Raw genomic sequence first — 22,674 nt, 5'->3', positions numbered from 1 at the left:
CCTTTAGTGAGCCGCCTCTTAAATTTTTTTTTATTTTATGCATTGTATTTTCCAGTTTAAAATTGGACATTTGGTTAATTTTTAAAATAGCTTCTCTATGTCTTCTGAGGGATTTTTTGTTCAAGTGTGTGTGCCTTGACTTGATGGAGCTTATTTACAGTAGTTGCTTAAAAGTATCATTGGATAATTAGAACATCTGGATCACCTCAGGGTTAGCACCTGTTAATTGTTTCTTCCCTTGAAATTAATCACATTTTTCTTGCTTTTTTACATTGTGAGAATTTTGGATTATATCTTGGACATTGTGAATGTTATGTTTTATAAACTTGGGGGCTTCTTATAATTTAGGAAAACTTACATTTTTGTTGTTTCTTTTAGCAGACTGTCAACCCATTTAGGTTCAGACAGCAAATTTGGTCTTGCCTTCTGTGGGTGGTGCTTCAAATCTCAGTTCAGTTCTGAGTCTATAATAGAAGGCTGACCTGTACCTGTATGGCTCCAGAGTAAGCCCAAGACTTGTATTATAGACAGAATTAGAGGATTCCTTTCTTTCATTTTTCTCTTTTTTGGGATTTCCTCCCCATTCTCCAGTACTCAGGAGCTCCTTTCCTTAATTCCTCTGGCCAGAAAGAAAAGAGGAAAGGAGAAAAAGGAAGAGGAAAGAGAAAGGAGGAAAAAAGAACTGAACTGGAAGCTCACTCTCCTGGGGGTTGCTTTTCTAAGTTTAACTCCACTCTGTAATATGCTTTTGTTTGCTTTTCAGAGTTGTCAAGTAATTTTTTCTTTTTTCTTTCTTTTCTTTTTTCTTTTTGAATTTTGTCCACAGTTTTTAGTTGTAAACAGTGAGATGATAGCCTGTATTTGGGTTTATGCCACCATACTGGAACCAGCATTCTTTCTCTGACTGCTTTTAAGATTTTTCTCTGTATCTTTGATTTTTAGTAATCTGACTATGCTTTGCCTAAATAAGGTTTTTATGTGTGTGTGTTTAACTTGTGCTTGATATTCATTTGAATTTCTGAGATCTGTGTGATAATTTTTATTTAATTTGGCACATTTTGGCCTTTACTTCCTCAAATATTATTTCATACTCAGTCTATCTTATTTCCTTCTGGGAGTCCAGTTATTCACATATGAGGCTGTTTGATATTGTCTCATAGGTGAAGGGTCAGCAAACTTAATTCTGTAAAGGGCCAGATAGCACAAAGTATTTTGGCTTTGGGGCAGTACTGTCTCTGTTGTAACTCTTCAACTCTTGTTACAGTTTGAAAGTAGCCATAGGCTCCATAAATAATGTAAACAGATGAGCATGGCTGTGTACCAGTCTAACTGTATTTACAAAAATAGGTGGCAGACTACATTTGGATTATAGACTAATTTCCTATGTAGACTGTTATAGTTGCTGCAGCTACATTGTGAATTCGGGGATAAAATCAAACAAGTGCAAAACACAAATATTAGCAAGAACTAAAGTGTGGGGAACTGTGTGAATGAGAATAAGGGCATAGAAGAGACTAGAAACATGTTGGGGCCAGATTATTATGTCCAAATATTGCTTTATTTGAGAACAGTAGTGATAGAGTTAAACTTTGAATTTTCAAAGATATCTGTGGTAGCATTATAGAGGATGAAAGGTGCAGATCCCCAACTCAAGACTAGCTTTAAAGAAACATTTGTAGTGGTTCTGACAAGTGATAATGAATCTTGAGAAAAGGCAATGGGAATAGAGGAATTGGTGGATTTGAGAACGTTTTGGTGTTAGGATGAAGAAAGAATGATAGGTGCAACATGTGCTAGATTTCAGGTATAGAAATAACAATGCCTTTTCTCTAGATAAGAAGAGAGAAGAGCTAGTTTCTCAAGAGTCTATTCTTGGTACCCTTTTCTCTAAGTTTCTTCCTTGATTATTTCAGTCAGTCCTGTGATTTCAATTTTTGCCTAATTGTTTTTACTTCCTGGTGTGTGGTTTATAGCTAAAAGCTTTTCCTTGATCTGTATTTTGAAAAGTCTGTTGCTGGGAGTCTCTTAATCCTGTCTCATACATTATGTTCAATATATTCTAAGACTCCTCATGAACATACCATCACTTATAAACTGCCTCTTTTTCTGTATATTAGCTAAATTTTAGCTAGATAGATGGCTGAGACATCATCTTAAAGTTCACATTAAGAGATCATAATGACCTAACACCCATTCACCCCCACCTCCTTTTCCCAGAAGGCAGGGAGAAGTCACATTTTAGTGGGAAAGTAAATTGAGTTTAGGTGGAGAAAGGAGTATTTAGAAATCAGTATTTAAAGGGAAGAAAGGAAGATGGTAGCTTGAGGAAGGAAACACAGAGTTATCTTTTGAATTTTTTTTTTAACGTTTATTTATTTTTGAGACAGAGAGAGACAGAGCATGAACAGGGGAGGGGCAGAGAAAGAGGGAGACACAGAATCTGAAACAGGCTCCTGGCTCTGAGCTGTCAGCACAAAGCCCGACGCGGGGCTCGAACTCACAGACCGTGAGATCATGACCTGAGCCGAAGTCGGACGCTTAACTGACCAAGCCACCCAGGCGCCACCAGAGTTATCTTTTGGGTAAGAGACACTGTAGTAGATGTTATTAGTGCCCAAGCCATACCTCTTTGGCACTCATCTCTATGCTACTTACGTGTATGACTTTCTGCCTGAGAGCTTTCATACTGGCCATAGAGACATTCTTGGCTTATGGGAAGGGCAAACCAGAAATGTCAGAGTTAATGCCTTCAGAAAGGCGTTAAACCAATGATTGGATGAGTAGTTCGTGGAAAAATACCTTATTTTTCTCATTGTTCAGTTTGGGTAACTGGGCCATGTTCAACACCATCTACCAGAGTTCTCCAGGAGAATCATGCTCTACTTACCCTTCAGAGTAAATGGCTAATGCACTCTTTACTTACTGCCTTCTTTACCTTATCTTACTTCTGATCCCCCCCACCAGTGGTTTACCACCAGTGGTAATACAATTACTTTTATTTTTATTTTATTTTTTTTCAATATATGAAATTTATTGTCAAATTGGTTTCCATACAACACCCAGTGCTCATCCCAAAAGGTGCCCTCCTCAATACCCATCACCCACCCTCCCTCCCCCCATCAACCCTCAGTTTGTTCTCAGTTTTTAACAGTCTCTTATGCTTTGGCTCTCTCCCACTCTAAACTCTTTTTTTTTTTTTTCCTTCCCCTCAAAACAATTACTTTTAAATGAATCCTTGAATCAAGTCTGCTTCTGGGGAAACACAAACCAACATAGTCACTTTAGCACAGTAATAATAAGAAATAAAATTTGTTAGTACTTATTTTTTTAAGCATTTATTTTGAGAGAGAGAGAGAGAGAGAGAGAGAGAGAGAGAGAGAGAGAGAACAAGTGCTAGAGTATGCGGGGGAGGGGCAGAGAGAGAGAGGGATAGAGAGAATCCCAAGCAGGCTCCTGCTTAGTGCAGAACCCAACTTGGAGCTCAATCTCAGGAACCGTGAGATCATGACCTGAGCCAAAATCAAGAGTCTTATGCTTAACCAACTGAGCCACCCAGGCATCCCTGTTTAGTGCTTATTAAATACCAGGCATAATTCTAAGTGCTTTATAATCCAATGAGAGAGGTACTGTTTTCACCCTATTTTGCAGATCAGACAACTGAGGCAGAGAGGTTAAGTAACTTTCCCAAGATCACGGCTAATAAATGACACAGCCTGCTTTTGAACCTAGGCCATTTGTCTCTAAATTCTGTACTCTTAACCTGGTAGACTGAGGGAGAAGGGCAGGAATAATGAACAAAAAAGAGAATGGGGATAATTTATGGAGTAAGGGCCTTGTAGAGAACATTTCCTGCTGAGTGAAAGGAAAGTAAAAGGAGTACTTTCATAATGATGTCCCCATTTAAGAAGTAAAGAAGAGGGTTAGATGATCTAATCTGAATAAATGGTTAAGGAGTGGAGTTTTGAAGTGGCAAGAAAAGTTGTCAATTTTTATGGTAGATTACCTTCATTATGAGAGAACATAACTGGCTCTAGACCAGCATTGTGATGATCTTCAGAAACTATCAGTAGTTATGTTTAGGGTTGTTACGGATTATGGCAAACAAGGTTTGTAAAATACCAATATAGAAATAAATATAGAATATAAACAAATAACTCTCATAAGACATACTATACGTACTAAAGATTTAAAGGACAGGAAAAGGAGCTAATAAAGAAGATTGAGAATCATCATCAAGAGTTGAAGGAGCCCTAAAATAGGGGTTGAAACCAAAGGGTAGAAGGAAGGTATTTAAAGTAGACTGTTTGACAATACTTATAAATGGAAGAATGTGAAGGATAAAGACTGAAGTTAGGGAGTTCAGTAGGCAACAAGGAAGTTTGTGGAAGTCTCCTATACATGTAGGAGCTTGAAAGTAAGGGATTGAAAAAATTCATGACAGTTTTTTCCTAAGAAATTTAGTGATGAAGAGAAATAGAGAATCAAATAACTTTTATTATTATTATTTTTTTCCCATTTGGAGGAGGCTTCTAGGGTTAGAAGTCATAGGTAAAAGAGATTAAAGAGTGAACAAAGAATGGATGTAAGTAGTTGAGTGAAATTCCAAGGATGGTGAATGAGATGGAGTCCAGTGTATGAGAAGTGTACTTGGATGGAACAAGGGCTTTCTCTTTTGGGATGGTGGGAGTTGAAGGAGGAGGTTGCCTGAAGGGCACATTTTCAACCTTTTTATCTTTCTGTGCTGAATTCTAGATACTTTTTTCCCAATCTCTTCAAATTCTTTATTCACCTGTGTCTGATATGCTGCAAACCTACCTAGTGAGTCTTTAATTTCAGTTATTTTTCATTTTCATACAAGTTTGATTAGATTCTCTTTTATATGTGCTATATTCCCCATACGCTGCAGATATTTTAGGCTTTTATTTCTTTGAATTTGGTAAACATAGTTGTATCTGAAAATTTCACCTGCACTTTGTTCTGGGTCTTTCTGTTGTCTGTTTCTGCTAGTTTTCATTATGCCTTGTGTCTTTGTGGGCCTGCTTATTTGACTGCTGTCATTACCCTTGTGGTAGCTCTCTGAGACCTGGGGTGAATAGATTGTCTTTAGAAAGTTTTACAGTTGCTTCATGGCTTGAGTTTTTCTCACCCACTTAGCCTGTGTGTACTTATGGCATAAATCTGAATGAGGCATGGTCTAAAAGTCCTAACTTTTCAGAGACTTCTTTCCTCTCACCCTCTTTTCTTATATTCCTCTGCCTACTGCCAAGGTGCTTTTATTTATAGTTTTTATCCCCCATCCCCAACCCCTCCCCATATGAAGACTTGTAAATAGATCAGGAGACTGAAGCTATATATAGGAAATCTGTTTGCATCTCTCCCCTAGATCAGTTTGAACTGCTAAAATCTCTTTTCTTATTACTAATTATCAGCCTAGGTTAAGTAAATAAAAGTTTTCTACTTAGTAATCAGACTACTGTTCTCCCTAATTTATTTAGTGATGCTTTAACACAATAATGAGAGTATCATTACATTAATTACACAGGAGAAATAAGTCTGGCTTATATAGAAAAGCTTCAGTTTACATAATATAGTGCTTTAAAATTTGTTGATTTTTAAAAAATTAGTGTTGTATCTAGTGATCTGGGTAATTCACTTATTATTTGTAGATTACTTTGTACTTTCTATAAACACAGTTAGGTTATCTACAAGTAAAAATGCTTTACTGTTTTCTTTTTAGCCATTATGACTTTTATTTCTTTTCCTTGGCTGACTTACAGATGAAGTAGTTATCAGATTTAGTAATTAACAGATTACTTTTTTTTCTTCTTACTGAGGAGGCATTTCATCACAAACAGTTGAGTTTTATAAAATACTTTTTCTTTTTCTCTTGAAATGGTCATATTTTTTCCTTATTTTGTTATTACGTTGAATTACATTGATTAGATCTTACATTTTATCTATCCTTTTTATATGTTGCTGAACATTAGAATTATTTTTAGATCAGTGACTTTTATGTCACATTTTTAATTGAAATGTAATTTATGTATCATAAAACACACCATGTAAAAATATACAAATCAGTGGTTTTAGTATATTAACAAAGTTGTACAACGAGAATAGTTTTCCTCACCCCGAAAAAGAAATCCCATACCCATTAATAGTCACTCCCCTTATCTTTTCCATCAGCCCCCGGTAACCACTAATCAGTTTCCTGTTTCTATGGATTTGTCTAATTTGGACATTTCATATAAATAGAATCATACAATTTGTGACAATTGGTGGCCTTTGTTTCTTTCACTTAGCATAGTGTTTTCAAGGTTCATCCATAATGTAGCATGTGTCTACTTGTTTCTTTTTTATGACTGAATAATATTCCATTATATGGATGTACCACATGTTGTTTATCTATTGTCAATTGATGAACATTTGGGTTGTTTCCACTTTTTGGCTATGTAGTATTTTTTGCTTCTACATTCATTGGAGATATTGGCTTAAAGTTTTCTTATTTTGAAATATTCTTTTCAGATTTTGGTATCAGAATTATGCTAGTCTCATAAAATGAGTTGGGGAAAGTTTCTTTTTATATTCTAGGAAGAGTTAGTTTAAGATTGAAGTTGTTTGAAAGAATGTACCAGTGAATTAAGTGTTTAAAGGAATTCACTGGTGAAGCCACTGAGTCTACAGTTTTCTTTGTGGGAAGATATTGGTTAGGGGTTCAGTGTCATTAACAGAGGACTATTCAGATGTTGTATTGTTTTTCCTTGTTTAGTATTGAGAAGTTATATTTTGCAATGGAATTTGTCCTCATATTTAAATTGTGAAATTTATGGGCAGCATCCATAGTGATGTCCTCTTTCTTATTTCTCATATGGGTAATTGTGATTTTATTTTTTTCCTGACTAGTTTTGCTGGAGCAGTCTTGTATTAATCTTTTCAGAGAACTAGTTTTGGTTCCTTGATTTTCTCTATTGAATGTCTGCTTTCTATTTTAGTAATATCTGTTCTTTCTTTTGTTTTCCTTTCTTTACATTCTTTATGTGCTTTTGTTTTTCTAGTTTCTAAAGTTGTATGCCTAGCTCATTTACTTTCAAAATTTCTTTTTTCATTATATGCATTTATATCTTTGTAAAAAGCTGTACATTTTCCCTGAGCACTACTTTAGCTGCATTTCACAAGTTTTGATATGTCATATGTCATTTTTATTTAATTGAAAATATTTTCTGATTTCCATTTTAGCTTTCCATTATAGCTCTTTGACTCATAGGTTATTTAAAACCTGTTTTTGTTTTTGTTTTTTAAAGATTTTAAAACATTTGGGAATATCTTAGTTTTCTTTCTTTTGGTTTCTAACTGTTCTGTGATGATAATCATAGTCTTTAGAAATTTGTTGAGACTTGGTTTGTGGTTCAGCATACTGTTGCCTATTTTGGTAAATATTCTGCTTACATTAGAAAAGAATGTGCATTCTTGGGGCGCCTGGGTGGGTCAGTTGGTTAAGTATCCGGCTCTTGATTTCTGCTCAGGTCATGCATGATCTCCTGGTTTGTGAGTTCCAGCCCTGCATCTGGCTGCATGCTGATAGTTTAAAGCCTGCTGTGATTCTCTCTCCCCTTCGCTCTTTCTGCGCCTCCCCTGATGGTGCTCTCTTTCTTTCAAAATAAATAAATAAACTAAAAAAAAAAAAAAAAGAATGTACATTCTGCAGTTGTTAGGTGTGGTTTTCTATGTATGTTAATTAGGTTGATTAATCATGTTTTAATGTCTTTCTATATCCATGCTGTTTTGTCCTCTACTTCTTTTGTCAATTAGAGACAGGTATGTCGAAATCTACTCTTTTGATTGTGAATTCATCCTTGTCCTTTTACTTTGCTCAATTTTGCTTCATGTGTTGTGAAGTTATGTTGTTATGAGATGCATTCAAATTTGGGATTGCTAGGTTTTCCTATTGAATTGACGCAGTTAGCATTATGAAATGCTCAGTTCATCTCTAATAATACTTTTAGCCTTAAAAATTAATTTGTCAGGGCACTTGGATGGCTCAGTCAGTGAAGTATTCAACTTTGATTCAAGTCACGATCTCATGGTTTGTGGGTTTGAGCCGTGCGTCGGGCTCTGCACTGCCAGCGTGGTGCCCTCATTGGATGCTCTGTCTTCCTCTCTGCCCCTCCCCTGCTTGCATACTGTCTCTCTCAGTTTAATAAATTTAATTAATTTGTCAAATACTAATATAACCATACCAACATTTTTTGCAAGGGCGGTCACTGTGTTCAGGATATTATCTTCTCCATTTCTTCTACTTTAAGTCTGTGTCCTTTTTAAAATTGTGACATAACAATTATTAAAGGAAGACCTTCCCTTGTATTTCTTATAGTGTTCGTATGTTGACAATGAATTATGTCAGCTTTTGTGGTCCTAAAAATATCTCTATTTTTATCTTCATTTTTAAAGGATATTTTGATAAGCACATAATTCTAGGTTGCTACCCACTCCCCTCTGTGTCTGCCAGCACTGTTCAACACAGAGAATGGAAGCTATCAATCTTATTGTTGTTCCTTTGAGTGCATCTTTTTTCTCTTGTTGCTTTTAAGATTTTCTCTTTATCCTTTGTTTCAGCAATTTGACTGTGCCCAGCATTTGGTTGCTTTAGTGTGGTTTTCTTTGCATATTCCTGCTTGAGATTTCCTAGAGTTTCTTGAATCTCTGAGTTGATTTCTTTCCTCACTTTTGTAAAATTGTCATTAATTATTTCTTCACATATTGCTTTTGTCCATTCTTTTTTTCTCTGTCTTGGATTTCAATTACATGACTATGAGACTATTTGACTGTGTTCCACATGTTTCATACTTTCTGTTTTATTCATCTCATTCTTTTCTCTGTGTTTGAGTTTGGATATTTTCCCTTGGCCTGTCTGTAAGTCCATGAATCCTGTTTTCCTCTAGTCTATTCTGCTCATAAAATCATTTGACAAGTTCTTAATTTCAAATATTTACTTTTCAGAAAATCCACTTGCCTTTTTTTTTGTAAGTTCTGTTGAAAATTACATCATTTCATTCAATTTTTCCATGTTTGCATCTATTTTAAATCCTTGCCTCTTAACTTCAGTTACCAATTATCTAGAGTCTGCCTGATTGTCTGGTTTTCTCTTGGGATGATCTGTCACATTATTTTGCTTCTTTATGTATCTCTTAATATGTATGCTATGTGCCTAACGTTATGTGTAAGAGAACAGTTGTTTTCTTTCAGAGAGGTTTGCTATTTGCTGTGTTGGTCAAATAGGATGAGATGTTGACAATCTCAGTCCAGTCATGGATTAAGTAGATTCCTCCCTCCACTGGGATTCTGTCTTCTAGACATTGGGAGACTGTGGGAAATTGACTCTGTCCTGCTGGCCCAGCTTCCCTATCCTTAAGCATCCCATCACTAAGCTTTGTATCATTGGGGAAACTGGCTGAGTATTTGAAGCCTTTCTAGATTTCCAGTCTCATTCTAGTTAAAGCACCACTAATTCCTGGTTTTCTTCAGCAGAGTTCCTCTGTTTAAACTAAGTTCAATTTGACCTCACTTGTACCCAAACTTTGCTAATACCCCCATGGAAGAAAATGCCAATGGTCTGAGCTCACCCTTGAAGTGCTCTTTCATCTCTGGAGTTTTAGTTCATCTGCTCCTTAATTACTTCCACAGCATTCCTATGCTAGTCGAGTTTTTTCAAGGAAAAGCAATGCTCTAGTATCTTATTTTACGGAAGTGGAAGTCAGGAGTTTATCTTTGTGAAATGAAAAGGCAGATAATTTTAAGAATGCTTATTTATATTAGCATACTGACTATTTTGAATAGTTTTATTTGTGTTGCATACTAATAGTTATTTTTTTTCTTTCTTATATGAGCCTGTTTATCAAAATACGCTCTAGTTCAGGGGTCGACCAACTGTGACACACAGACCAAATTGGTCCAGTGCCTGCTTTGTATGGCCTGTGAACTAAGAATGGTTTTGACATTTTTAAAAGCTTAAAAACAATGTTTTGGGCACATAAACATTATGTGAAATTCAAACTTCACTGTCCTGAAATAGTTTGGAATATAACCACACTTGTCTGTTTATGTGTTGTCTGTGTCTGCTTTCAGGCTATAATGGTTGAGTAGTTGCAACAGAGATCCTATAGTCTACAAAATGAAAAATATTTATAATCTAGCCCTTTACAGAAACAAACAAAACAAAAAAACAACTTGCCTATTCCTGCCTCACACCAGGGATTTTTCCTTTCTTGTTACTAAGGGAAATTAAACAAAAGTTTGAAATCTTATCCCAGAAGTTTTTTGAATTTGGATTTATTAAAACTCTAGTCATCTCAGAAATCATCACCTTCATCGTTTTATTTTACAGATGAAGATACAGATTCAGAGTGAGAGACGAGACATTTTTAAACTAAATTATGACTAATTTTTGTTTTGTTGGAAAACAGATTCTGTAATAAGCTGGTATAAAAGCTAATGATCTGTATCATGGAACAACTTGCAAAATTCATTTGTTCTTATATTGCAGAAAAAAATTGGTTTTCCATAAACAGGGGTAGCTATTAAAAATTGCTTCTTTGGAATTTTTAAAGTAAATATTTTAAAAATAAATATTAAAGAATGTTAACAGCTTTTGCCTTCTATTAGCACCCATAATTCTTTAAAATCTCACTGGTGTGAGGTTCTTTCTGTGAAATGATTAAAAATTCTACAGGACCAATTTCAGACATTCTTCATTAAGTTCCTATTTGGTTTAAAATTTAAAACATCCTAAATCATCATAAATTCCAAGGTAAATTGTTAACTTGCGAGACTGGTTTCTAGAACTTTCCTTTTATCCATCCTCCGATGTCATGAAAAGTTTATTTTAAACTTGGTTTTCAACTAAGCTTTCCCATTAGTCATATATCGGGATGTTAACTTACTAGCAAATAGCATTTTTATTTCCTAATGTTGACTATAAATTTTCTTCATATACTTTTTAACTTATTACTTTCTCTTTTTGATAAACATCTAATTCTAAAACAAGCCAAATTAACAGAAAACACAGTGAAATCAATTTGTGAGAATATGGCAAAAGCTGTTTATATTCAGGAATTGGTGGGTTTAGATTCATTAACATTGTTATAGCTAATTAAATGCCAAACTAATTAAATGCATAGGAAGAAATATTTTTGGGAATACATATTAAAGCCATTTGAACTTTAAAGATGTTCATTAAACAAAAGAAAAATATTGGTGTATATTTGTGAAAATTTAAGTCTGTGATAACTAAGCTTCAGGAGAGTCATCTTAACTTAGCTTTATGTATTCTTCTCTGAAGATTGTTTTTGAGTGAACCTTGACTAAATTGTATAGAAGGGACTAACCTTTTAGCAGTTACATATACCTGTTGCTCAAATAACTCATTTCGTTCTAGTATAAAGTGACGTTGGTTTTCTAAACCATAATGAGAATTACTCCTTACTTTTTCATTAACTTTTTCTTCATGTGATAATTCTTGAACATCCATTTTATGTCAGGGACTGATGTTGGTATTGAAAGTAAAGAGTTAAAATAAATATTCTTTAAACAAAAAGAAAGAAAGAAATAGACATTCTTCATGCTCCCACAATGCGCATAGTTGAATAGACTGTAAGCAGGTATATGTGTTTATTTGTAGCACATGACACTATTGATCAGTCTTTCTCTTTACTTTTGTAGTATGCTATCCTGGGGAAATCTTACCTACACACATTTTTCCATTACCTACTTGGCACCAAAATCTGTGTAAAATAATCTCATGGATAGCTCCTAAATGGACATGTCTGGCTCCATATCCTTTAAATGTATTGGCATATCTATGAATCTATCCTTGGTCCTCTGCTTATTTTACTCTGTAAGCTTAAGGTTTATAGCCATAGCTCTGAACTTCTTCCCTCTTTTCTCTCCTTCCTCTCTCTTTCCTCCTGCTTTTCTCTTTCTCTCAAAATAGTATTAAGTACTTTGTTCTAGGTGCTTTTCTGGACAAAGAGGCTAGAACACTGCATAAGAAAGACATGACCTCTGTACTTTTGGAGCTTTATGAAGGAGTAGTGCATTAAACACATAACCTCATACATAATTACAGTGGGAGATTGCACAATGAAACACAAATGTAAAATGAAATGAGAGTGTATATTAGGGAAACTAACCCACTCTGAGACATTCCTGAATAAACGACACTTCTATTGGAACCTCAGAGGTGACTGACTAGTGGTTAGCAGAAGATGTGGGAGAGAATGCCAGGAAGAGGGAGAACCTTTGTGAAAGCCCCCAAGGAGCTTATTAGCAGGTCAGACAACTAGAAGGATATTTTTGTGCCTGGAGTATGATGAATAAGTTGGAGGCAGATGCAAAATGAAGAAGGAGAGGCTGGCAGAGGCCAGATCTTGGTAAAAGATCTCTTAAACTGTACCAATGATTTTGGACTTTATCCCAAGAGAATTGAGAAGATACTAGTAGGGTTTTAAGTGAGGTAATAACCTACTCAGATTTGTGTTTTTAAAAGTTGATTTGGGTTCCTGTATGAAGAATGAATTGAAGTGGGGCAAATGTGGATGTGCAGAAATGAATAACGAAGTAGACCGGGCAAGAAGTGGTGGTAACTTAGATTATTAGAATTGCAGCAGTTAAAAAAAAAAAAAAAAGAATTGCAGCAGTAGAGACGATGTAAACAGATTCAAGAACTGTTTATAAGACATAGTTGACAAGATTTTGTGATTATTTTGGTTTAGGGAGCTGAAGGAACTGGCAGAGATGAATTTTCATATGCTTGTTCATGTCTATCTTGTTGGCATTTTAGTATCTTTAACTCAAACATCTTTAAAGCTGAACCAATTTTTTCTTTTTGGAAACTAATTGTTCCCCTTGACTTCCCTATTTTTATGAGTGACATCCCTACCTCCAGGTGGCCTAGGCTTACAACTTTTGTTTTGGTCACAGCTTCCAGTAAGTTAGTTACCAAGTGTTAAGGACTTGACCTCCAGCATCTAGAGTCTCTTCCTTCCCCTCCTTCTCTTCCTCTACACTTCTCTTCCCTTTCTCTGCCTCCCTCCTTTTCTCGTCCTCCTCTTCTTCTTCACTATTTTTTTTTATAGCAGTAGCATCCTCTTCATAGATTATTCACCTGTGTTTTTCATTCAAGTCTTTGAGCTCCTTGAGGTCAAGAACTTTTTCTTTTTCATCCTGTATTTTTAGTACTAACAGTGTGCACCTCAGCATGGCAGACATAAAAAATATTAAATGAAAATAAAATAAATTGTTTTCCTTGACTCTTGTTTCTTCCACTATAATTCTTTGCCACATTTTTCCCCCCATCTCTTTCTCAAAGTCATTCAGGGGCTTCCATCTGCTTAGAGAGTAATTTTGTCTTAGGACTGTGAGGTGATGAAAAACTGACTGCAGAATGTGAGAAGAGTATGAGTTGGGGTTTTTTTCTATAGTAATTTAGTAAAAAGTGCCTCCTGTCCCTTTTTACACTGTAGACCTCACTACTACAAAGAGCACATTTTTCTGGGAAGGGAACATATGTGATATTTTATTAGCATCCCCACTGTTGAATAAAATTTTTAAAACTTCATTTGATGCTGTTTTACATTTTTTAGTTTTATAAAAATATTTGCAGAGGGGCACCTGGGTTGCTCATTTGGTTGAGTGTTTGACTTCAGCTTAGGTCATGATCTCAACAGCTGGTGAGTTTGAGCCCGCATCAGGCTCTGTGCTGACTGCTCAGAGCCTGGAGCCTGTCTGATTTTGTGTCTCCATCCCTCTGTGTGCCCCTCCCCTGCTCACAATCTGTCTGTCTCTCAAAAATAAACGTTAAAAAAATTTTTTTTAACTATTCGCAGAATTCAATTTTTAATCATTTAATGTGTGTTTCTTAGCTTTCCAGTATAATTATTTCAGTAGCTACATCTTATATGTACATCTAGAGTATATTGTTTCATAAAAAGAAAGCTTATAGGAGAAATATTCAAATGTCTACTTTAGAAGTACCTGTTTTTCATAGCTTTGTATGTTCTAATACGAACTTTTGTAATTTGTTTTTTCCATTTTTAGGAATAAGAAAATTTTAAATAAGAAAAAGTTGAAAAGAAAACAGAAGAGCAAATCAAAAGTGAAGACAAGAAGCAAGGTAAAACTGCTGGCAATATATAGGGAGTAAGGATTTTTTCATACAGTAATTTGAATTAAAATGCCAAGATTAAAAAAGTATAACTAGCAAACCATTTCTTTCTTTCTTTTTTTTTAAAGTTTTTAAAAGCCCCTTATTACTTGGTTACACTGTTTAATTTCATGTTTGAACATTTCATGATCAGTAGCCTAGAAGTTAATATCTGGGTGTTGAAAATTATTTACAGTTTATTCACATTATCTTTGAACACTTCTCTGGGGGAACATATCCATTTCTCTTCTCTTTTTTACACTCTGACTGCATGTTCTAGAAACTGAGTAAAACTGGCTGTGAGTTGGGACATGGATTTGGGTTCATCATAACGTCTGTCCATATGTCATGAATTGGGGAGAATCTTGGTATGTCTATATTCTGAGCTCTTTTGATGGTGGGTGGCTGTGCAAAAGGAAAGACAATGTAGAATATCTGAATTAGATGAGACCATAGAGATCAAGGACCTTTTTTCCATCTAATGCAGAAATCTCAATTAAATCTTAAACATTTTTACATTCTACCGGAGCGTGTTTTCTTTTGAACAGTACTAAGAAGCCTAGACAATAGAAAGAGAGCAATCATTAACTATGATTTCTGAACAGGTCCACTTTTGGTTAAAGAAACAATAGCTTAGCTTGGCCTCTGTATCATATTTAATATCCAGAAACAGTTGTTTCCTGCCCTTCTTAATTAGTATTCTTACATTTTAAAGCTGAGAGAAATGTACTTTTAATAGTAAACCAAAAAGTAAAAGTGTAGGAGATGAAATTTATTTGGTGGCTGTGTCTTGAGACACAGCTGGATCCAGGGATTAAGTAATGTCATCAGTTCTGTGTCTTCATTTCTTGCTTCTGCTTTCTTCTGTGTGTGGACTTAATTGCCTATGGCTGAGGACTAAGGCTTCTGGGAGCTCCAACTGCATTTTTTTGGTCAAGAGGCAATCTCCTTTATTCTAGCAGAAAGTCTTGGGTGTGATTTTTGATTGACCTTCATCATTCATTTTGGCCTTGGAGATGGGGTACTTTGGTTAGACTGAGTTACATTTATAGCCCTGTGATGGGAGATAGGTAGGCCAGCAACCTACTGAGCAGGCCATGTGAAATGGGAGGGGGGTGGTTACCCTAAGGAAAGTGTTGCTGGGTGGGCAGCTAAATAATAAATGTTAACTACATCATTTCTTATTACTTCTGTTTGTGGGATAAAAGAGGGAAGTGGAGAACATTCTTAATATATTTGGTACATAGTCATTCAGAATTTCAGCCTCTACTTCTTTTCCACTTCTTGGTGTTATGTGCAAAGTCAGATTATGGGAATCTTAAAAATCTGTTTTAATTTCTTTAAAGGTTTCATTTGGTGATTTTCCTAAAAGTGGTGTCCTAAGATATCCAGGAAGAGGTGAGAAGTCAAGGTCTTTCATCCCTTCATTTCTGTCTTTAGCTTTATGCCTTTAGTAATAAATCTTCCTTCTCTTGGCCTCAGGTTTTATGTCTGCTTTTTAGGAGCAGCTTGTGATAAGAGTGATACAAAAAGAAGTTACTCATTTATTCCTAAAACATTAATTGCATGCTGACTATGTGCAGGAATTATGCTGGGTATTTAGAATAGAAAGATGAGTAAGAAACATTTTCTGCTTATGATGGGCATATAAAATAATAAAATGATGTGGTTAGTCTCCTTGTTCCCAATTACTGTTTCTGGACTACTTTTCATCCACTATCTTTTTATTTTTTATATTTATTTATTTATTTAATATTTCTTTTTTTTTTTAATTTTTTTTAAATGTTTATTTATTTTTTGAGACAGAGAGAGACAGAGCATGAATGGGGGGGAGGGTCAGAGAGAGAGGGAGACAGGGAATCGGAAGCAGGCTCCAGGCTCTGAGCTGTCAGCACAGAGCCCGACACGGGGCTTGAACTCGTGAACCACAAGATCATGACCTGAGCCGAAGTCGGACACTTAACTGACTGAGCCACCCAGGCGCCCCTAATATTTCATTTTTTTAATTTACATCCAAATTAGTTAGCATATAGTGCAACAATGATTTCAGGAGTAGATTCCTTAGTGCCCCTTATCCTTTTAGCCCATCCCCCCTCCAACAACCCCTCCTGTAACCCTCAGTTTGTTCTCCATATTTATGAGTCTCTTCTGTTTTGTCCCCCTCCCTGTTTTTATATTATTTTTGTTTTCCTTCCCTTATGTTCATCTGTTTTGTCTCTTAAAGTCCTCATATGAGTGAAGTCATACGATATTTGTCTTTCTCTTACTAATTTTACAAATACCCTCCAGTTCTATCCACGTAGTTGCAAACGGCAAGATTTCATTCTTTTTGATTGCCGAGTAATACTCAATTGTATATATATACCACATCTTCTTTATCCATTCATCCATCGATGGACACTAGGGCTCTTTCCATACTTTGGCTGTTGTTGATAGTGCTGCCATAAACATGGGGGTACATGTGTCCCTTCGAAACAGCACACCTGTATCCCTTGGATAAATGCCTAGTAGTGCAATTGTTGGGTCATAGGGTAGTTCTATTTTTAGTTTTTTGAGGAACCTCCATACTGTTTTCCAGAGTAGCTGCACTAGCTTGCATTTCCACCAACACTGCAAAAGAGATCCTCTTTCTCCGCCTCCTCACCAACATCTGTTGTTGCCTGAGTTGTTAATCTTAGCCATTCTGACAGGTGTGAGGTGGTATCTCATTGTGATTTTGATTTGTATTTCCCTGAAGATGAGTGATGTTGAGCATTTTTTCATGTGTCAGTTGGCCATCTGGATATCTTCTTTCGAGAAGTGTCTATTCATGTCTTTTGCCCATTTCTTCACTGGATTATTTGTTTTTTGGGTGTTGAGTTTGATAAGTTCTTAATAGATTTGGCATACTAACCCTTTATCTGATACGTCATTTGCAAATATCTTCTCCATTCCATAGGTTGCCTTTTAGTTTTGCTGATTGTTTCCTTTGCTGTGCAGAAGCTTTTTATTTTGATGAGGTCCCAGTAGTTGATTTTTGCTTTGGTTTCCCTTGCCTCTGGAGACATGTTGAGTAAGATTGCTGCAGGCAAGATCAAAGAGGTTTTTGCCTGCTTTCTCCTCAAGGATTCTGATGGCTTCCTGTCTTACATTGAGGTCTTTCATCCATTTTGAGTTTATTTTTGTGTATGGTGTAAGAAAGTGGTCCAGGTTCATTCTTCTGCATGTCGCTGTCCAGTTTTCCCAGCACCACTTGCTGAAGAGACTGTCTTTATTCCATTGGATATTCTTTCCTGCTTTGTCAAAGATTAGTTGGCCATACCTTTGTCCATTTCTGGGTTCTCTATTCTGTTCCATTGATCTGAGTGTCCGTTTTTGTGCCAGTACCATACTGTCTTGATGATTACAGCTTTGTGGTATAGCTTGAAGTCCAGGATTGTGATGCTTCCTGCTTTGGTTTTCTTTTTCAAGATTGCTTTGGCTATTCGGGGTCTTTTCTGGTTCCATACAAATTTTAGGATTATTTGTTCTAGCTCTGTGAAGAATGCTGGTATTATTTTGATAGGGATTGCATTAAATATGTAGATTGCTTTGGGTAGTACTGACATTTTAACAATATTTGTTCTTCCTATCCAGGAGCATGGAATCTTTTTTCCATTTTTTTGTGTCTTCTTCAATTTCTTTCGTAAGGTTTCTATAGTTTTCATTGTATAGATTTTTCACCTCTTTGGTTAGATTTATTCCTAGGTATTTTATGGTTTTTTTGTGCAACTGTAAGTGGGATCGATTCCTTGATTTCTCTTTCTGTTGCTTCATTGTTGGTGTATGGGAATGTAATCGATTTCTATGCATTGATTTTATATCCTGCAGCTTTGCTGAATTCACGAATCAATTCTAGCAGTTTTTTGGTGGAATCTTTTGGGTTTTCCATGTAGAGTATCATGTCATCTGCGAAGAGTGAAAGTTTGACTTCCTCCTGGCCGATTTGGATGCCTTTTATTTCTTTGTGTTGTCTGATTGCAGAGGCTAAGACTTCCAATACTATGTTGAATAACAGTGGTGAGAGTGGACATCCGTGTCTTGTTCCTGACCTTAGGGGGAAAGCTGTCAGGGGGAAAGTTTTTCCCCATTGAGGATGATATTAGCATTGGGTCATTCACATATGGCTTTTATGATCTAGAGATATGCTCCTTCTATCCTTACTTTCATGAGGGTTTTTATCAAGAAAGGATGCTGTATTTTGTCAAATGTTTTCTCTGCACATCCACCGTCTTTTTAAAAAACACTTACTTAAATAATGCCAATGAGATTTTCCCCCCATATATTTAAGAACAAGCATTTCTTTTTTTTTTTAAATTTTTTTTTTCAACGTTTATTTATTTTTGGGACAGAGAGAGACAGAGCATGAGCGGGGGAGGGGCAGAGAGAGAGGGAGACACAGAATCGGAAACAGGCTCCAGGCTCTGAGCCATCAGCCCAGAGCCCAACGCGGGGCTCGAACTCATGGACCGCAAGATCGTGACCTGGCTGAAGTCGGGCGCTCAACTGACTGCGCCACCCAGGCGCCCCTAAGAACAAGCATTTCTTAAAAAACTCATTTCTTTTCAGCAAATAAGATACCATTTAGCTACACTACTTTATCACCTTCTTTATTGCTGTCATTGGCCCCTCTGTTTCTCCTCATCCGTTAGCCATCTCCTTGATTCAATTTCCTTTTTATCCAGCTTAGATAGCACGGTCTTTTTAGAAAAAAAACATTGCTTAATCTGGATTAATTCCCTATTGCTGCTGTAACAAATTATGCAAACTTGATGGCTTAAAACAACACAAATGATCCTACAATTTTTTAAGTCTGGAGTCTGAAGTGGATCTCACTGTGCTAAAATCAAGGTGTCAGTAAATCTGCATTTCTTCTGGAGGCTCTAGGAGAGAATTAATTCCCTTGCCTTTTCCAGCTTCTAGACACTGCCTGCATTCCTTGGGTTAATGCCCTTTTCTACCTTCAAAGTCAGCTATGGTTGTTTTATCCTCTCACACTGCATTACTCTGACATGTTTCTGTTGTTACAACTTCTTTGATTGTCCCGCCACCCTCGCTCATTTATAAGGACCCTTGTGATTACATTGGGCCCACCCAGGTAATCCAGAATAATCTCTCCATCTCAAGATGTATAATGTATTCACTTCTGCAAGGGCCTTTGATCATGTAAGGCAACACATTTCCAGGTTCCAGGGACTAAGGGGAAGATATTTTTGGATGTCATTATTCTGCTTACCACATCTTCCTTTCCCCTGTGTGTTGCACTCATCTGATAAAATTTAATCCTATACAAATCCAGCTCTTTTCTTTTTCCTTGCAGGTGAGTACCTGCTAAAAGGAGTTAGCAGTTGATACCAGTATACATACATGAGAACCAATCTCAAAAGGATCTTGCATAGCTAGACTGTCGTCATCGTCATCTTCCTCCTCCTCCTTCTTCTTCTTCTTCTTCTTCTTCTTCTTCTTCTTCTTCTTCTTTTTGATCAAGTAGTTCTGCTATGACTGTTTCAAACCTTTGCCACTCTCCTCCAACTTATGATAAATACTGCCCTCTAGCAAATGACTTTGCTTTCTTAGAGAAGAAATTAAGTCCATTACACAGGAAACTTACTCATCATTTTGCTACCAAACATGCCTGTCTTAGGTTGGGATATTTAATAGCAGAACCTGAGACAGGGATTTAATGTGTATAATTCAGCAAGTTTTGAAATATATAATCAAGGTTTAGAAAATTTCCATCATCCTCAAGCATTTCCTTATCCTTTGTTACATTCTGTCTCTCCCTACCACTTTGGCTCTAGGCAACCATGAATATACTTTGTCATTATAAATTAATTTTTACTTTATAGAATTTCATATAAATGTGATCATGTAGTATGTACTCTTTTGTATGTGGCTTCTTTCCCTCAGCATAATGATTTTGAGTTGTGGCCATGTAGTTGTATATATTAACAGTTAATTCTTTTTTTTTTTTCCACCTATTGATGGACAGTTTGAGGTTTCCAGTTTTTGGCTATCACAAATGAACCTGCTTTGAATATTTGTGTACTAGTCTTTGTGCAGATATATGTTTTTGTTTGTTTTGTTTTGGTTTGGTTTCTTGAGGGATAAATACCTGGAAGTAGAATGAGTAGGTGGTGTTTCCTTCTATGGTTTGCCAGAAGACTCATAAGTATCAAAAGCAGCTTATACTAATGGTTAAGATTTAATACAACCAAAGGTAGAGATAGGTAGCAGCAAAGAGAAATGTATTAGTGGTATATAGGGACTTAAGGCATAGGTTTTCTAGTCCTCCCTTGTCTGAGCACATAGGGCATGCTTTCTTTATGGCAGTGAACTATAAGGATATGTATGGAATGTTTCTGCCCAGGGAACCCCATTCCAGTCTTAGGATCTGAGACTTTTATGGGGGATCTGGTTCACACATAGACATGTCCTGCTGTGCAGCCAGCCATGGTACATGAAACTCAGGCATACATCATCAGTCTTGATGTTTGTGCAAAGCAATTAGACAAGCCAGTAGGCAAAGTCCATTGCTCTAGTGTATATTACAAAATCATCAATAACCAACATAAAGAAAACTCTAAAGACCACATTCCTAAGGATTGGCCAACAATCAGTCCTGGTTCCCTTGGGAAAATACAAGGACTAATTAATCATACCTGCATTGTAAACTCTTTCCTTGTGGGTGGCATGGTAGATGAATGTTTAACCTGTTAAAAAACTGTTCAAACTATTTTTCAAAATGATTGTTGCATTTTATTCTTCCACCAGCAGTATATGAGAAATCCACTTGTCTTACATCTTTGCAAATGCATGGTACTGTTAGGCTTTTAAAATTTTAGTCATTCTAAGTATATAGGGGTATTTCACTGTGGTTTTAGCTTGCTTTTTTCTAATGACTAATGATGTGAACATCTTTTCATATGCTTTTGGCTATTCATATCCTTTTATTGTGAAATGTCTTTCATATCTTCCATCTTTTTTTTTTTTTTTAAGTTTATTTATTCTGAGAGAGAGAGAATGAGCAGGGGATGGGCAGAGAGCGGGAGACAGAGAATCCTAAACAGTTTCTATGTCATCAGCACAGAGCCTGACACGGGGCTCTGTCTCATGAAGCATGAGATCATGACCTGAGCTGAAATCAAGAGTCAGACGTTTAACCAACTAAGCCAACCAGGCTCCCCATTGCCTCCTTTTTCTTTCTTTCTTTCTTTCTTTCTTTCTTTCTTTCTTTCTTTCTTTCTTTCTTTCTTTCTTCCTTCCTTCCTTCCTTCCTTCCTTCCTTCCTTTCTTCCTTTCTTCCTTTCTTCCTTTCTAACTGTCTTATTATGGAATTGTCAGAGTTCTTCATGTATTCTAGGTACAAGTCCTTTGTCAGATATCTGTATCACAAACAATTCGTCCTGTTCTGTGGCTTGCTTTTCTTTTTTTTTTTATATAGTGTTTTAGAAGAACAAAAGTTTTGACGTTTTATACATGTATTGATTTTTATATATATGATTCATGTATTTTGTATTCTAAGAAATCTTTGTCCCAAGGTCACATAGATTTTGTTTTGTTTTGTTTTTAGTTTATTTATTTATTTTGAGAGAGGATGAGTGGGCAAGCAGGGGAGGGACAGAGAGAGAGGGAGAGACAGAGAATCCCAAGCAGGTTCTGCACTGTCAGCACAGAGCCTGATGTGGGTCTCAAACTCAAACAGTGAGATCATGACCTGAACCGAAATCAAGAGCCAGACACTTAACTGACTACGCCACCCAGGTGCCGCCACATAGATTTTTTTCTATATTTTTTTATAGAGGTTTTATAGTTTTATTTTTTTATTTATTTATTTTTTTTATGAAATTTATTGACAAATTGGTTTCCATACAACACCCAGTGCTCATCCCAAAAGGTGCCCTCCTCAATACCCATCACCCACCCTCTCCTCCCTCCCACCCCCCATCAACCCTCAGTTTGTTCTCAGTTTTTAACAGTCTCTTATGCTTTGGCTCTCTCCCATTCTAACCTCTTTTTTTTTTTTTTTTCCTTCCCCTCCCCCATGGGTTCCTGGTAAGTTTCTCAGGATCCACATAAGAGTGAAACCATATGGTATCTGTCTTTCTCTGTATGGCTTATTTCACTTAGCATCACACTCTCCAGTTCCATCCACGTTGCTACAAAAGGCCATATTTCATTTTTTCTCATTGCCACGTAATATTCCATTGTGTATATAAACCACAATTTCTTTATCCATTCATCAGTTGATGGACATTTAGGCTCTTTCCATAATTTGGCTATTGTTGAGAGTGCTGCTATGAACATTGGGGTACAAGTGGCCCTATGCATCAGTACTCCTGTATCCCTTGGATAAATTCCTAGCAGTGCTATTGCTGGGTCATAGGGTAGGTCTATTTTTAATTTTCTGAGGAACCTCCACACTGCTTTCCAGAGCGGCTGCACCAATTTGCATTCCC

At 36.3% G+C, this 22,674-nt stretch overlaps 1 protein-coding gene across 17 annotated transcripts in view; it reads left to right on the top strand.

Annotated features, from left to right (window-relative positions):
- MYCBP2 (MYC binding protein 2) overlaps nt 1-22,674 on the top strand; it is a 286,735-nt gene that overhangs the window by 15,223 nt on the left and 248,838 nt on the right. For all 17 annotated transcript variants that reach the window (XM_043580959.1, XM_043580920.1, XM_043580876.1 and 14 more), the window contains exon 2: nt 14,092-14,167. In XM_043580959.1, the coding sequence (XP_043436894.1) occupies nt 14,092-14,167 (76 nt within the window). The remainder of the gene's footprint in view (nt 1-14,091; nt 14,168-22,674) is intronic.

The sequence above is a fragment of the Prionailurus bengalensis genome, chromosome A1, assembly GCF_016509475.1.
Source record: "Prionailurus bengalensis isolate Pbe53 chromosome A1, Fcat_Pben_1.1_paternal_pri, whole genome shotgun sequence".
Taxonomy (NCBI): domain Eukaryota; kingdom Metazoa; phylum Chordata; class Mammalia; order Carnivora; family Felidae; genus Prionailurus; species Prionailurus bengalensis.
This window is presented reverse-complemented; position numbering and strand designations above follow the sequence as displayed.